This window comes from Ambystoma mexicanum, chromosome 11 (assembly GCF_040938575.1).
Source record: "Ambystoma mexicanum isolate Mex_15411 chromosome 11, UKY_AmexF1_1, whole genome shotgun sequence".
Taxonomy (NCBI): Eukaryota; Metazoa; Chordata; class Amphibia; order Caudata; family Ambystomatidae; genus Ambystoma; species Ambystoma mexicanum.
Window position 1 is genome coordinate 251,899,498 of NC_090934.1, and position 16,530 is coordinate 251,916,027.

Genomic DNA, 16,530 nt, shown 5'->3' on the forward strand with positions numbered 1-16,530 from the left:
CAGTGGCCTTTGACACTCCAGCCACCCTTGACTCTCCAGTCACCCTTGACTCTCCAGCTACCTTCGTCCCTCCAGCCATCTTTGTCTCTCCAGTCTCCCTTGTCTGTCCAGCCGCCCTTGACTCTTAAGCCGCCCTTGACTCTCCAGCACCCTTGACTCTCCAGCCGCCCATGACTCTCCAGCCACCTTTACACTCCAGCCACCCTTGACTCTCCAGCCGCCCTTTACTCTCCAGCCGCCCTTGACACTCCAGCCACCCTTGACTCTCCAGCCGCCCTTTACTCTCCAGCCGCCCTTGACACTCCAGCCACCCTTGACTCTCCAGCCGCCCTTTACTCTCCAGCCACCCTTGACTCTCCAGCCACCCTTGACTCCCCAACCGCCTTTGACACTCCAGCAGCCCTTGACTCTCCAGCCGCCTTTGACTCTCCAGCCGCCTTTGACTCTCCAGCCGCCTTTGACACTCCAGCCGCCCTTGACTCTCCAGCCGCTCTTGACTCTCTAGCAGCCCTTGACTTTCCAGCTGCCCTTGTCTCTCCAGTCGCCTTTGACACTCCAGCCACCCTTGACTCTCCAGCCACCCTTGACTCTCCAGCTGCCCTTGTCTCTCCAGTGGCCCTTGTCTCTCCTGCCGCCCTTGTCACTCCAGTCACCCTTGACTCTCCAGCCACCCTTTACTCTGCAGCTGCCCTTGACACTCCAGCCGCCCTTGACTCTCCAGCTGCCCTTGTCTCTCCAGTGGCCCTTGTCTGTCCTGCCGCCCTTGTCACTCCAATCACCCTTGACTCTCCAGCCCCCCTTGTCTCTCCAGCCATCCTTGTCTCTCCAGTCACCCTTGACTCTCCACCGCCCTTGACTCTCCGCCGCCCTTGACGCTCCAGCCGCCCTTGACTCATCAGCCGCTCTTGACTCTCCAGCTGCCCTTGTCTCTCCTGCTGCCCTTGTCTCTCCAGTCGCCTTTGACACTCCAGCCGCCCTTGTCCCGCCAGCCGCCCTTGACTCTCCAGCTGCCCTTGTCTCTCCGGTCGCCCTTGTCTGTCCAGCTGCCCTTGTCTCGCCAGCCGCCCTTGACTCTCCAGCTGCTCTTGTCTCTCCAGTCGCCCTTGTCTGTCCTGCTGCCCTTGTCTCTCATGTCGCCCTTGTCTGTCCTGCTGCCCTTGTCTCTCCAGTTGCCCATGTCTGTCCAGCCCCCCTTGACTCTCCAGCTGCCCTTGTCTCTCCAGTCGCCCTTGTCTGTCCAGCTTCCCTTGTCTCGCCAGCTTCCCTTGACTCTCCAGCTGCCCTTGTCTATCCTGCTGCTCTTGTCACTCCAGTCACCTTTGACTCTCCAGCTGCCCTTGACTCTCTAGCCCCCCTTGTCACTCCAGTCACCCTTGACTCTCCAGCCACCCTTGACTCTCCAGCCACCCTTGACTCTCCAGCCATCCTTGTCTCTCCAGTCGCCCTTGTCTGTCCAGCCGCCCTTGACTCTTAAGCCGCCCTTGACTCTTAAGCCGCCCTTGACTCTTAAGCCGCCCTTGGCTCTCCAGCCGCCCATGACTCTCCAGCCACCTTTGACATTCCAGTCGCCTTTGACTCTCCAGTTGCCCTTGACACTCCAGTCGGCCTTGACACTCCAGCCACCCTTGACACTCCAGCCACCCTTGACACTCCAGCCACCCTTGACTCTCCAGCCACCCTTGACTCCCCAGCCGCCTTTGACACTCCAGCCGCCCTTGACTCTCCAGCCGCCTTTGACTCTCCAGCCGCCTTTGACACTCCAGCCGCCCTTGACTCTCCAGCCGCTCTTGACTCTCTAGCAGCCCTTGATTTTCCAGCTGCCCTTGTCTCTCCAGTCGCCTTTGACTCTCCAACCACCCTTCTCTCCAGCCATCTTTGTCTCTCCCGTCTCCCTTGTCTGTCCAGCCGACCTTGACTCTTAAGCCGCCCTTGACTCTCCAGCCGCCCATGACTCTCCAGCCACCTTTACACTCCAGCCACCCTTGACTCTCCAGCCACCCTTGACTCTCCAGCCACCCTTGACTCTCCAACCACCCTTGACTCTCCAGCCGCCCTTTACTCTCCAGCCGCCCTTGACACTCCAGCCGCCCTTGACACTTCAGCCGCCCTTGACACTCCAGCCGCCCTTTACTCTCCAGCCGCCCTTGACTCGCCAGCCGCCCTTTACTCCCCAGCCGCCTTTGACACTCCAGCCGCCTTTGACACTCCAGCCGCCCTTGACTCTCCAGCCGCTCTTGACTTTCTAGCAGCCCTTGACTTTCCAGCCGCCCTTGTCTCTCCAGTCGCCTTTGACTCTCCAGCCGCCCTTGACTCTCCAACCGCCCTTGACTCTCCAGCTGCCATTGTCTCTCCAGTGGCCCTTGTCTCTCCTGCCTCCCTTGTCACTCCAGTCACCCTTGACTCTCCAGCCACCCTTTACTCTGCAGCTGCCCTTGACACTCCAGCCGCCCTTTACTCTGCAGCTGCCCTTGACACTCCAGCTGCCCTTGATTCTCCAGCCGCCCTTGACTCTCCAGGCGCCCTTGACTCTCCAGCCGCCCTTATCTCTCCAGTGGCCCTTGTCTGTCCTGCCGCCCTTGTCACTCCAGTCACCCTCGACTCTCCAGCCGCCCTTGACTCTCTAGCCCCCTTGTCACTCCAGTCACCCTTGACTCTCCGCCGCCCTTGACGCTCCAGCCGCCCTTGACTCTTCAGCCGCTCTTGACTCTTCAGCCGCTCTTGACTCTCCAGCTGCCCTTGACTCTCCAGCTGCCTTTCTCTCCAGCTGCCCTTGTCTCTCCAGTCGCCTTTGACACTCCAGCCGCCCTTGTCTCGCCAGCCACCCTTGACTCTCCAGCCGCCCTTGACACTCCATCCACCCTTGACACTCCAGCCACCATTGACACTCCAGCCACCCTTGACTCTCCAGCCACCCTTGACTCCCCAGCCGCCTTTGACACTCCAGCCGCCTTGACTCTCCAGCCGCCTTTGACTCTCCAGCCGCCTTTGACACTCCAGTCGCCCTTGACTCTCCAGCCGCCCTTGACTCTCCAGCCGCCCTTGTCTCTCCAGTGGCCCTTGTCTGTCCTGCTGCCCTTGTCACTCCAGTCACCCTTGACTCTCCAGCCGCCCTTGACTCTCTAGCCCCCTTGTCACTACAGTCACCCTTGTCTGTCCTGCTGCCCTTGTCTCTCCAGATTCCCTTGACTCTCCAGCTGCCCTTGTCTCTCCAGTCGCCCTTGTCTGTCCAGCCGCCCTTGACTCTCCAGCTGCCCTTGTCTGTCCTGCCGCCCTTGTCACTCCAGTCACCTTTGACTCTCCAGCTGCCCTTGACTCTCTAGCCCCCCATGTCACTCCAGTCACCCTTGACTCTCCAGCCACCCTTGACTCTCCAGCCGCCCTTGTCTGTCCAGCCGCCCTTGTCTGTCCAGCCGCCCTTGTCTGTCCAGCTGCCCTTGACTCTTAAGCCGCCCTTGACTCTTAAGCCGCCCTTGACTCTTAAGCCGCCCTTGACTCTTAAGCCGCCCTTGACTCTTAAGCCGCCCTTGACTCTTAAGCCGCTCTTGACTCTCCAGCCGCCCATGACTCTCCAGTCGCCCTTGACACTCCAGCCGCCCTTGACAATCCAGCCGCCCTTGACTCTCCAGCCGCCTTTGACTCTCCAGTCCCCCTTGTCTCTCCAGCCATCCTTGTCTCTCCAGTCGCCCTTGTCTGTCCAGCCGCCGTTGACTCTTAAGCCGCCCTTGACTCTCCAGCCACCTTTACACTACAGCCACCCTTGACACTCCAGCCGCCCTTGACACTCCAGCCACCCTTGACACTCCAGCCACCCTTGACACCCCAGCCACCCTTGACTCTCCAGCCACCCTTGACTCTCCAGCCACCCTTGACTCTCCAGCCACCCTTGACTCTCCAGCCGCCCTTGCCTCTCCAGCCGCTTTTGACACTCCAGCCGCCTTTGACACTCAAGCCGCCCTTGACTCTCCAGCCGCTCTTGACTCTCTAGCAGCCCTTGACTTTCCAGCTGCCCTTGTCTCTCCAGTCGCCTTTGACACTCCAGCCACCCTTGACTCTCCAGTCACCTTGACTCTCCAGCCACCCTTCTCTCCAGCCATCTTTTTCTCTCCAGTTTCCCTTGTCTGTCCAGCCACCCTTGACACTCCAGCCACCCTTGACACTCCAGCCGCCCTTGACACTCCAGCCGCCCTTGACACTCCAGCCGCCCTTGACACTCCAGCCGCCCTTTACTCTCCAGCCGCCCTTGACTCTCCAGCCGCCCTTGACTCCCCAGCCGCCCTTGACTCCCCAGCCGCCTTTGACACTCCAGCCGCCTTTGACACTCCAGCCGCCATTGACTCTCCAGCCGCTCTTGACTCTCTAGCAGCCCTTGACTTTCCAGCTGCCCTTGTATCTCCAGTCGCCTTTGACTCTCCAGCCACCCTTGACTCTCCAACCGCCCTTGACACTCCAGCCGCCCTTGACACTCCAGCCGCCCTTGACACTCCAGCCGCCCTTTACTCTCCAGCCGCCCTTGACTCTCCAGCCGCCCTTGACTCCCCAGCCGCCCTTGACTCCCCAGCCGCCTTTGACACTCCAGCCGCCTTTGACACTCCAGCCGCCCTTGACTCTCCAGCCGCTCTTGACTCTCTAGCAGCCCTTGACTCTCCAGCTGCCCTTGTCTCTCCAGTGACCCTTGTCTCTCCTGCCTCCCTTGTCACTCCAGTCACCCTTGACTCTCCAGCCACCCTTTACTCTGCAGCTTCCCTTGACACTCCAGCCGCCCTTTACTCTGCAGCTGCCCTTGACACTCCAGCCGCCCTTGATTCTCCAGCCGCCCTTGACTCTCCAGCCGCCCTTGACTCTCCAGCCGCCCTGGACTCTCCAGCCGCCCTTGTCTCTCCAGTGGCCCTTGTCTGTCCTGCCGCCCTTGTCACTCCAGTCACCCTTGACTCTCCAGCCGCCCTTGACTCTCTAGCCCCCTTGTCACTCCAGTCACCCTTGACTCTACGCCGCCCTTGACGCTCCAGCCGCCCTTGACTCTTCAGCCACTCTTGACTCTTCAGCCGCTCTTGACTCTCCAGCTGCCCTTGACTCTCCAGCTGCTTTTGTCTCTCCAGCTGCCCTTGTCTCTCCAGTCGCCTTTGACACTCCAGCCGCCCTTGTCTCGCCAGCCGCCCTTGACTCTCCAGCTGCCCTTGTCTCTCCGGTCGACCTTGTCTGTCCAGCCACCTTTACACTACAGCCACCCTTGACTCTCCAGCCGCCCTTGACACTCCAGCCACCCTTGACACTCCAGCCACCCTTGACACTCCAGCCACCCTTGACACTCCAGCTACCCTTGACTCTCCAGCCACCCTTGACTCTCCAGCCACCCTTGACTCCCCAGCCGCCTTTGACACTCCAGCCGCCTTTGACTCTCCAGCCGCCTTTGACACTCCAGTCGCCCTTGACTCTCCAGCCGCCCTTGACTCTCCAGCCGCCCTTGACTCTCCAGCCGCCCTTGTCTCTCCAGTGGCCCTTGTCTGTCCTGCCGCCCTTGTCACTCCAGTCACCCTTGACTCTCCAGCCGCCCTTGACTCTCTAGCCCCCTTGTCACTCCAGTCACCCTTGTCTGTCCTGCTGCCCTTGTCTCTCCAGTCACCCTTGTCTGTCCAGCTGCCCTTGTCTCTCCAGTTGCCCATGTCTGTCCAGCCACCCTTGACTCTCCAGCTGCCCTTGTCTCTCCAGTCGCCCTTGTCTGTCCAGCTTCCCTTGTCTCGCCAGCTGCCCTTGACTCTCCAGCTACCCTTGTCTGTCCTGCCGCCCTTGTCACTCCAGTCACCTTTGACTCTCCAGCTGCCCTTGACTCTCTAGCCCCCATGTCACTCCAGTCACCCTTGACTCTCCAGCCACCCTTGACTCTCCAGCCGCCCTTGTCTGTCCAGCCGCCCTTGTCTGTCCAGCCGCCCTTGTCTGTCAAGCCGCCCTTGACTCTTAAGCCGCCCTTGACTCTTAAGCCGCCCTTGACTCTTAACCCGCCCTTGACTCTTAACCCGCCCTTGACTCTCCAGCCGCCCATGACTCTCCAGCCACCTTTGACATGCCAGTCGCCCTTGACTCTCCAGTCGCCCTTGACACTCCAGCCGCCCTTGACAATCCAGCCGCCCTTGACTCTCCAGCCGCCTTTGACTCTCCAGCCGCCTTTGACACTCCAGCCGCCCTTGACTCTCCAGTCGCCCTTGACTCTCCAGTCACCCTTGACTCTCCAGCCACCCTTAACTCTCCAGTCCCCCTTGTCTCTCTAGCCATCCTTGTCTCTCCAGTCGCCCTTGTCTGTCCAGCCGCCGTTGACTCTTAAGCCGCCCTTGACTCTCCAGGCGCCCATGACTCTCCAGCCACCTTTACACTACAGCCACCCTTGACACTCCAGCTGCCCTTGACACTCCAGCCGCCCTTGACACTCCAGCCACCCTTGACACCCCAGCCACCCTTGACTCTCCAGCCACCCTTGACTCTCCAGCCGCCCTTGACTCTCCAGCCGCCCTTGACTCTCCAGCCGCCCTTGACTCTCCAGCCGCCCTTGACTCTCCAGCCGCCCTTGACTCTCCAGCCGCTTTTGACACTCCAGCCGCCTTTGACACTCCAGCCGCCCTTGACTCTCCAGCCGCTCTTGACTCTCTAGCAGCCCTTGACTTTCCAGCTGCCCTTGTCTCTCGTCGCCTTTGACACTCCAGCCACCCTTGACTCTCCAGTCACCCTTGACTCTCCAGCCACCCTTCTCTCCAGCCATCTTTGTCTCTCCAGTCTCCCTTGTCTGTCCAGCCGCCCTTGACTCTCCAGCCGCCCATGACTCTCCAGCCACCCTTTACTCTCCAGCCGCCCTTGACACTCCAGCCACCCTTGACTCTCCAGCCGCCCTTTACTCTCCAGCCGCCCTTGACACTCCAGCTGCCCGTTACTCTCCAGCCACCCTTTACTCTCCAGCCACCCTTGACTCCCCAGCCGCCTTTGACACTCCAGCAGCCCTTGACTCTCCAGCCGCCTTTGACTCTCCAGCCGCCTTTGACACTCCAGCCGCCCTTGACTCTCCAGCCGCTCTTGACTCTCTAGCAGCCCTTGACTTTCCAGCTGCCCTTGTCTCTCCAGTCGCCTTTGACTCTCCAGCTGCCCTTGACTCTCCAGCTGCCCTTGTCTCTCCAGTGGCCCTTGTCTCTCCTGCCGCCCTTGTCACTCCAGTCACCCTTGACTCTCCAGCCACCCTTTACTCTGCAGCCGCCCTTGACACTCCAGCCACCCTTGATTCTCCAGCCGCCCTTGACTCTCCAGCCGCCCTTGTCTCTCCAGTGGCCCTTGTCTCTCCTGCCGCCCTTGTCACTCCAATCACCCTTGACTCTCCAGCCACCCTTTACTCTGCAGCCGCCCTTGACACTCCAGCCACCCTTGACACTCCAGCCGCCCGTTACTCTCCAGCCACCCTTTACTCTCCAGCCACCCTTGACTCCCCAGCCGCCTTTGACACTCCAGCAGCCCTTGACTCTCCAGCCGCCTTTGACTCTCCAGCCGCCTTTGACACTCCAGCCGCCCTTGACTCTCCAGCCGCTCTTGACTCTCTAGCAGCCCTTGACTTTCCAGCTGCCCTTGTCTCTCCAGTCGCCTTTGACTCTCCAGCTGCCCTTGACTCTCCAGCTGCCCTTGTCTCTCCAGTGGCCCTTGTCTCTCCTGCCGCCCTTGTCACTCCAGTCACCCTTGACTCTCCAGCCACCCTTTACTCTGCAGCCGCCCTTGACACTCCAGCCACCCTTGATTCTCCAGCCGCCCTTGACTCTCCAGCCGCCCTTGTCTCTCCTGCCGCCCTTGTCACTCCAGTCGCCCTTGACTCTCCAGCCACCCTTTACTCTGCAGCCGCCCTTGACACTCCTGCCGCCCTTGTCACTCCAGTCACCCTTGACTCGCCAGCCGCCCTTGACTCTCTAGCCCCCTTGTCACTCCAGTCACCCTTGACTCTGCGCCGCCCTTGACGCTCCAGCCGCCCTTGACGCTCCAGCCGCCCTTGACTCTTCAGCCGCTCTTGACTCTCCAGCTGCCCTTGACTCTCCAGCTGCCTTTGTCTCTCCAGTCGCCCTTGTCTGTCCAGCTGCCCCTGTCTCTCCAGTCGCCTTTGACACTCAAGCCGCCCTTGTCTCGCCAGCCGCCCTTGACTCTCCAGCTGCCCTTGTCTGTCCAGCTGCCCTTGCCTCACCAGCCGCCTTAGACTCTCCAGCTGCTCTTGTCTCTCCAGTCGCCCTTGTCTGTCCTGCTGCCCTTGTCTCTCCAGTCGCCCTTGTCTGTCCAGCCACCCTTGACTCTCCAGCAGCCCTTGACTCTCCAGCCGCCTTTATCTCTCCAGCCGCCCTTGTCACTACAGTCACCCTTGTCACTCCAGTCACCCTTGACTCTCCAGCCGCCCTTGACTTTCCTTTTCCAGGCTAAATCAAAACTATTTCTTTTTTCGATTACTTACTGCAGATTTTTTTATATCAATGCCCTATTTGTTGAGAACTTCTGTGCTGTGCTTTTTGTTTAAAGCCCACAGCACTCACCAATACATATTCCGTCTTGGCACCCAGGCGGTGCGAGTGCATATATCGTCATTACATTAACGATCCGTGGAAATACAAACGAACGCCAATTCTTGCCACCAAAAAACAGTTTAGGACTTTGGAAACTCCCATGATAATAAAAATTCATTGACTATTTTGGTTGAACGTTTGTAGCAGCCTCAGGTGGAAAATATTGCTTGTTATATGACAGGGTTTTCAGGCTTTACCGCGGTTTCTAACTTTCAGATAAGTCCAGTAGGTGGCGCTGTTGTTCAATGCACGCAAGGGCTTCTGTTAGTGGGCGATGGAAACAATGATTTCTGGTGTATTTCTAAAATAGGCAGTGTGAATGTATTCAACTCCAGACAAGATAAAAGAACACCGCTTTCAGTGCCGGTTAGAAGAAAGGGAGTTTAATTAGGAAAAACATGTTTGTATTGTTTATAAAAAGCGCATTGTGGCAGCAGTGACGTCAAATCTAGGGATAGCCGAAATGATAGCACACCAACCTTGACCTCCAGAAACATCAAAAGAAGTGCCAACACAAGATTCTGATATGCTCAATGAGAACAACCTTTTCTGAAATGCTGGGGCTGCAGCACGTTAATAAGCACAACCTCGTGCCCACGCCATGCTCAAATCTGCGCGGGATGGGGGGTGGGGAGGGGGTTGCCAGGCGACAGTATTCCGTGCAACGTCGAAATGTGATAGGCCGGTAGGCAAAGCCAAAGCCCACACATATGGATTGACCTATCACAGGCATGTTTTGGACTGCAGCTCCCATTAGCACTAGCTGGCATCGGCAATAGGGTTTGTAGGCTGCAGAGCCCTGGCTTCAGACAGACACAGCAGAGTAGCTGATTAACGTTTGATGCTCCACACCCTGTATTTAGTTGTAGCCAGTGGGGATTTGGAATGGACACCAGACTGTCTCCAGCGAAACAAATTAAGGAAATTGACACCAACTGAAACCTATAGACACAATTAGACACCAATAACCAGTTCCACTATGAAACTGGAGTCAACTGGATTTTTCTCAACATCTGTTCAGTGGTTGTGCAAGGCCCGGCATGACTGCATCTGGTTCTAGAAGAAAGCTTTTGTGATTTATATTAATGAATTTGAGTTTGAATTTGTTAATTTTAAAGTTCTTGACATAACTATATACAATCAAATAAATATAAAAAGAAAGCATTTGGAACTGGTCAACTAAAACTTCCACCAGAGCACACAAGGCCTTGCCCAGTCTCTGTAATGGACCACAACTGCTTAACACACCCAAAGGATGAAAGGCGGAGCTCGTGAAAATAAGTACCTAGGACTGATTTTCTATTCAGTCACTGGAATCAGAGCTGTAACCATTGGTATCATGCAGATAGATTCTTGCATTTCTTGCCCTCCTGTGATAAACATAAACATGTGAACATAAACAGTTTATTATTAATGGCTTCTCATTGTCACAAAAAAGCTATTTCAGAAGAAAGGAATTTGAAAAGCTAGTTACAGCTTTCATTGAGTGCTGCAGTGACAGCTGGAATTAGGCTCTGTTCTGGCTCAAGCAGCCTGCATTGTGACATCACAACTCGCCTGCATTAGCGGATTACAGTCACAGCAGTGATGTCATTTTCCCATTACAGATCAGCAGTGATATCACCACTAGCCTGTCATAAGGCCATTGTTTACAGGCTTTGATATGCGTATTGCAGGCTGACATGTATTATTAATAGATTACGTTTCCTTTCATCTTATATTTGATCATGTTACGAAGGACTCCCAGCTGGCGTTGTAGTGAGGGAACAGTGTCCGGTGGGCACAGGTCATCCAGGGGTTATGTGACGTAATAATAATCCAGAACCCAGAGCTGATGTTGTTTGGCCATAAAACACATTATTCATTTTCAATATTGTAATTAAACAAATGTAGGCGTCTAACTGGTCAACATCTGTGATACAGGAGTGCTTTGCTGCTGCAGTTATAATTTACTCTGGGCTTGATTGATGTTCTGAACGGGACACACATTATGCTGGCATAAGTGCTGCTTTGCGAGGAGAATGCTTTAAATGTGGCTTTCTGCATTGTAATTGGTATTTTACTTCCTAATGGGTCTTCTGGCCCTTGGGCTTTCTTACTATTGTATCCACAGCACATGTTTACCTATTCCGACACGCTTCTTAAAAGGCTCTGTTTCTCTCGGTTTCACCTGAGGCAGCGCGTTCACTCGGGGAGTCTCGCGGACCCAGAATACTTGTGTTAGCTCATGGTCCTCCGTTTCCCCTGAGGGAGCGCGTTCTCTCAGGCCTCTTGCGGGCCCAGAAGACTTCTGTTAGCTCATGGTCTTCCGTTTCCGCTGTGGCAGTGCGTTCTCTCGGGGAGTGTTGCTGGACCAGACGACCTCAGTTAGCTCGTGGTCCTCCGTTTCCCCTGAGGCAGTGCGTTCTCTCCGGGCACACTATGATGGAGGCGAGTAAGAGCTTTATTCGAGGCCCCCGGGGTAGTCACAGTGGAGGCACCAACTGGCGAGGCACTCTAAATGGAATATACATGCACGAGGTTCTAAAGAGACTCGTGCATGTATTACCATAACACTCGTGGTCCTCCGTTTCCCCTGAGGCAGTGCGTTCTCTCCGGGAGACTCGCGGGACCAAAAGACCTCCGTTAGCTCGCAGTCTACCTGGGCTGCTTCATGCCGGGCTGCAGGGGTGTTGCTAGGTCTGGAAAAGATCCAGGGCTACACTAATGTCGGGATTGGCGGGACTCGGGGCTAGCTAGCCTTTTGGTTGTAGACCCTGAGATTCTTTCCGGGGCTACAACCAAAAGACCCGGGGCTACAACCCCCTAAGCCCCTCCCTAGCAACGCCTCTGTCGGGCTGGGTGGGATACGCTGCACTTTGAGGGGTTTTAGCGCCCACAGAACTGGTTAGTGAAGATTTCCTACTTGTGTATGTTTTTGCCTGTGCTTCTCTCTGGGCACTGGTGTTCAAAGGTCGATGTGGGTGAGCACTAAAGGGTACTATGTTCCTGTACTTTTTGGGAAATTCCTCCATCGTTCCCTTACTTCTTGCCACTCATAGCACCGTTCCCGGGTGGCAGAGAAAATAACCTTTATTTTTCGCTTCCCCCTACTGGGGATTTGAACCTGAGCCAGGATGATATCCGTATAGTCCCTCATCTTGCTCAGTTATCTTGCAGACGCTGGTTTGCTTTTGTTTATTTGACCAGCTTGCTTGGCACTTAACGCCCATTCCGGTGCCACACTATTGGCCTACTTAATTGCAAAACAAACACTGATCACTGCTTTGTGCAGTGTGGTTTCTGCAATTAAGCACCATTTAACCAGAACTTTCTGCAGGTAAAGCTGTGCGCTCAGGCAATGGGTGTGGTAATGGGGGGCTGCAGTCCTGGGCCTGTCCCTTAAGAGTGAGAATCATGGCTGATTGGAAAGGGGAGGGGGCATACAGCTGCGCGCTGTGGGGGACCACGACTGAAAGAAATGGTGACCATTTTCTTTCAGTGTTGATAGTGCGGTTGTAAAACACAGTTTGGGAAATGGAGTGGGGGGGAGCAGCACCCAGGTATGGGGTTTGCATTGGGGGAGGAATTAGGTTAGTGTGGAGCAGAACGGGAGGGGTGGGGAGTGAGGGGCAGAACAGAGAGGCACATCGTTCCACTATTTCATTTTCCACATCTCCACCCATGCTGGTTTACACACTTTGAAAAATTAAGTCATCCTACCTAGTGCCATGCCTCCATGTTTATTTCACCAACCCCCCCACCCCTCATCAGAAATACTAAACCTACCAGAGCCCTTATCGAAAAAACTTTACACGGTATCAGGGATCACGGTTCTCTTGAGGAACCTACTCTGCCTCAGAATTTTTTCACCCACTTTTTCAAGGCCGGATATGGCCTCTAAAACAGTAATGTTAATATATATAAGTAAATTAGCATTGGGGGTACGCTAGCATGCGCTTCAATTAATGCGCGCTCTGTGGTGGCCCATGCTACTGCTGCTGGAGCTGGAAATTCTAGAGAAAGATGCAAATATCCCAATAATAGTGGTCTAATGATGCTTCTGGCTCAGACAAATGTTTACTGATACGCCATGAGCATCTTCTGATTACTGGCCACCACTCCAGAATAAAGGGGAATGCCTATGTCTTAACATTCACCGGATTAATATTACCCAGCCTAAATCCTTTGAATGGCTGCAAGTAAAATGAGGTATTTCCCTCATGCAATCTTTTACCTTTCAGCTCCCATACCGCGCAACTCACTTAAACAAGAGCACCTTTGCCCAGAAAGTGCTCTAACTATTTCTGGACTCCTCCCCTTCCACATCTTATTACCTCCCCCTGGGCAATGATAACCCATGGAAGATGATAAACAGGACCTCTTTATTCTGGAGCTTCTCTCTCGTGTCGAAGGCGTCTTTTCTCCCTATACACCCAATTGGCAGCTGATTTGAAAGTGCATTCCTTGGATTTGGTGATCTGTAACATTTGAAAATCTTCTACTTGCGTTACTCAGGACTTGGACGAAGCCGATCATTGTTTGATTAGTTTCCTTCTATATATTCGGGGTTTTACCCCTTCTAACCTCTTTTCCCCTGTGTTGTCACTGAATCAACCTTTAGTATTTTAAACCCTTAGTACAAGCAGCATTTGAAGATAAACCAATTTCCAACAGGACGACCCAATTTGTTAAGGACAATAATTCTACTCCTTCGCTTATCCGGAACACTATTGCCCTGAAAAACGAGTAAAGTCATGCATGAAACCCCCAGTCAACTGTGGTATATTCCCGACTTTCTCCGCATTTTGATCAAACTAATGAACGCTCAAGGAAGCTTTTGCATAGCTAAGACATCCAATGGCAAACGAACATTAACCTTAACAGTCATCAGGAAACAGTAAAACCTACCACAAAAATTCTTTGTACACCTCACCTCCTCGGTCAAACTGGTTGTGAAAGCTTATGAAATCTGGAGACTAAATCACTCAGCTCACTTGCAACTCCAATCACTCTATTGTCTGCACTCACTGCAGGGCACTTTCAACTCCAAAATCACTTCAAGTTGCAGCAAAATTTCTACTTTAAATCTCCTTAAATGTTGACCCCAAAACTGGACAGTTTCCAAGTTCCCCATTTTGTTTTCAAATGCTTACATTTCTACGTATGATTTATGACGTATAACTCAGTTAACGGACAGCTTGCCCAAACCACCCAGAAAGGCATGGATTACTCGTCTTCTAGGAAACCTTAGTTGGATCGGAATGTTTCATCTAATTATCGGCCAATTGCAAAGTTCCAATTTTCAGGTACAATTTTGGAACGTGTGGTTACTCTACAGCTCCAGGATGTTGTGGAGTACATGACTTACTTGGCGACAAACCATTGAGGTTCCTTTATATTGTGCTTACGAAACCTGCACTCTAAGATGCTTGTGAGAATTTGCTTTGGAACGCTGATGATCACCAGGACACGCTACTGGTAATGCTCAACCTTTCATCAGCCTTTGACACCCTGGAGCACAGAATTATTTTAGAAATATTGCCATAGGAAACTAGGTGGGGGCAAGCATGGCACTGGGATGGTGCTCGTCTTTTTTAGCGGAATGCTGTGTTGCACTGGACAATATATGTCTACCGCAAAAAATCCAATGATATGTCGTGGTGTCCCACCAAGGGTCTTCGTTATCCCATTTGGTGTTCAGCAGCTATTCATGTTCTCTACATGATTTTGTGGCAAACCTGGCATTGGATACAATTATTTACACCTGTGGTACCCAGCTATATGTTGGGTTCTCAGGGATCCATGTTGTGGATCTCTCCAAAATATGTCATATCCTGATCACCATCAACATTTCCATTTAAATGTCTCAAAATAAGTTAAACAGTTTTAGAACCGAGCTTGCAATCATTGGCTTAGCAGCGGAGTAAAAACAAAACACTTGCCCAGCCTATTTATTCATATTCTATTGATCCTAATCAGTGGCTCATCGGGTCTAAGATCAACTTCATGTTGGCTATAATGCGAGAGCCATCCTTAGAGCACAACTTCAATGCGTTATACACTGGTTGCAAGCCCAAGCAAAAACCACCATTGCAAATACTACAAAACCAAATGGCACAAATTGTGGCCAACATTCCTTACACTTGTCACGTTACTCCAATCTTCCCTAGACTACATTGGCTTCTGTGTCCAGGCCAGTGTTGCTGTACTGGTTCATAAATGTCTCTTGCAGACCACGCCATCCAATCTTAAGATTAGAGTTTCTTCATATGCTCAAGAGATGTGAGTCCCTCTGATTCATATGTTTTGGCGATTCCCAGGTACAACCTGAAATTAGCAGGAGGAAGAACATTCTCCATCCAGGGACCACATATCTCGAACCCCCTCCTTCTCAAACTGAGAATCCAGTCAAATTTGGACCAGTTTAAGAAAAGATGAAAACTCATTCTTTAGGTTGCACTTTCCTTGGGTAATTTGCAGGGTATCCGTGTGCCACGCTAAGCATCATATTTAATCCTTCAGTGCTTAATGCCCTTTAAGCTTGCATACCAGAACATAACATGTGTGAGGATGATGTAATTCCAGCAAATAATCGAAAATAATGTGTGGCTATTGCGTCATCTATATACATGCATACATATATTACATAATGGGTCTTCACACATTATTGTCCTATAACGGCCTCCAGAAGGATTCTGGTGTCATGAAGCACACTGTATGTGACAGCACCGGCGGCCCTTGATGCCCAGGGGGCTCTGCAACAGCTGGAAGGATATATTCATCCTAATATCCAATGTTGGCTTGACTAGGTCTCTGGAATGCTAGGTCATGACTTGCTTTTAATGGAACCCACATTCTATTTATGCATTCCCGCCTTGTCCCTTTTCTTTCTCCCTACTCTCTCCACTGCCCTCCCTCCCTCCCTCCTTTCATGCCTTGAAGCTCATAGTAGGCATGATTAGTGCCTTGTAAAACAAAACAAAGTAAAACAAATGTTTGAAAGCAGAACTATTACAAAAAAAATCATCCAGCCATAAAACTGCAAAAAGAAATGTGCAGTTTGAGTATGTTTAAAGTTCTTTTATTTAGCGCCATGCACACTTAAAGTTAATATTGTCACTCAGTACAACTAATATTATTACCATTTGCACAGCATGTACCACAAATGAAGCATTCTCTTGGTACTTAAATAGTACTTGCTAGTATTACTTATCTCAACAGTACTCATTGTATTGCCACAGGAAGGAAGATAAGCTGAGCGGGGACCCCTGATGCCCGAAACCTGTGACTGAGCATGTGACCCATGACATTTGCAAAAAAGGTAACCAGGTGGAACATATCAAAAACAATTATCAATGCCAATACATGTTTACGTTTTAAATCTAAATGTTAGTGCTTTTGCAGTCCCAGGTAGCTTCAAGCCTTACAACTGTGATGATACATGCATTTTAACATTATTTACTGAATATTGAATTAAACGTATTGAATTTAGAAGTATGCCGTTGGCAAAAAATATATAGTTTAAAAATTAACCTGGAAACAATGTAAACGTTGCACAGTATAAATCGTGATTTTTTAACTGTATAGTCAACTTAAAAAAAATGTTTCTCTTAAATTAAATGTCAACTTTACATAGTACTAATGAGGTGATTTCAAGCAGCTTATCGGGTGCATAAGTGCTTTTGTATTTTGTGTTGATTAATAAAAAATAAAAGAAATAATGTGAACAAACAAGGCCTCCTTTTTCCCAATAGGGATTGTTTCGTGTTTGTGTTTTTTGTCTTTTTTGTGGGCTGGGTTGAAGGCTTAAAGATACTGCTGACTTCTGGCATTTCAAGAGGGAAAGCTGGTGTAGCCTAAAAATAGTAGAAATTGAAATGGGGTAAATCCACTTCTTGTTACTTTTGTTTGCTCCTGGTGGCGGCAACTGGAAAGAGATCCTTTTCATCTCTTCTACTTAATAGTAATCTCACAACTGTGG

At 52.2% G+C, this 16,530-nt stretch overlaps 2 protein-coding genes across 2 annotated transcripts in view; both read left to right on the forward strand.

Moving 5' to 3' along the window:
• LOC138504961 (uncharacterized) overlaps positions 1-16,247 on the forward strand; it is an 81,440-nt gene extending 65,193 nt beyond the window's left edge. The window contains exon 4 of the mRNA XM_069625339.1: positions 15,791-16,247. The gene's annotated coding sequence lies outside the window, so the exon portion shown is untranslated. The remainder of the gene's footprint in view (positions 1-15,790) is intronic.
• On the forward strand, positions 3,327-7,976 carry LOC138504962 (ice-structuring glycoprotein-like). Its single transcript, XM_069625340.1, has 3 exons — positions 3,327-3,688; positions 3,735-4,890; positions 6,729-7,976. The coding sequence occupies exons 1-3, from the start codon at positions 3,327-3,329 to the stop codon at positions 7,974-7,976; spliced, it is 2,766 nt and encodes a 921-aa protein (XP_069481441.1).
• Positions 16,248-16,530: the final 283 nt, after the last annotated feature.

Excerpts from the sequence above, each read along its gene's own strand:
- LOC138504962 (XM_069625340.1), top strand. The coding sequence starts at position 3,327 with ATGTCACTCCAGTCACCCTTGACTCTCCAGCCACCCTTGACTCTCCAG. Across the intron at positions 3,689-3,734 it reads TTGTCTCTCCAGTCGCCCTT|CCACCTTTACACTACAGCCA; the intron begins GTCTGTCCAGCC and ends TTGACTCTCCAG. Across the intron at positions 4,891-6,728 it reads TTGTCTCTCCAGTGGCCCTT|CCACCCTTCTCTCCAGCCAT; the intron begins GTCTGTCCTGCC and ends TTGACTCTCCAG.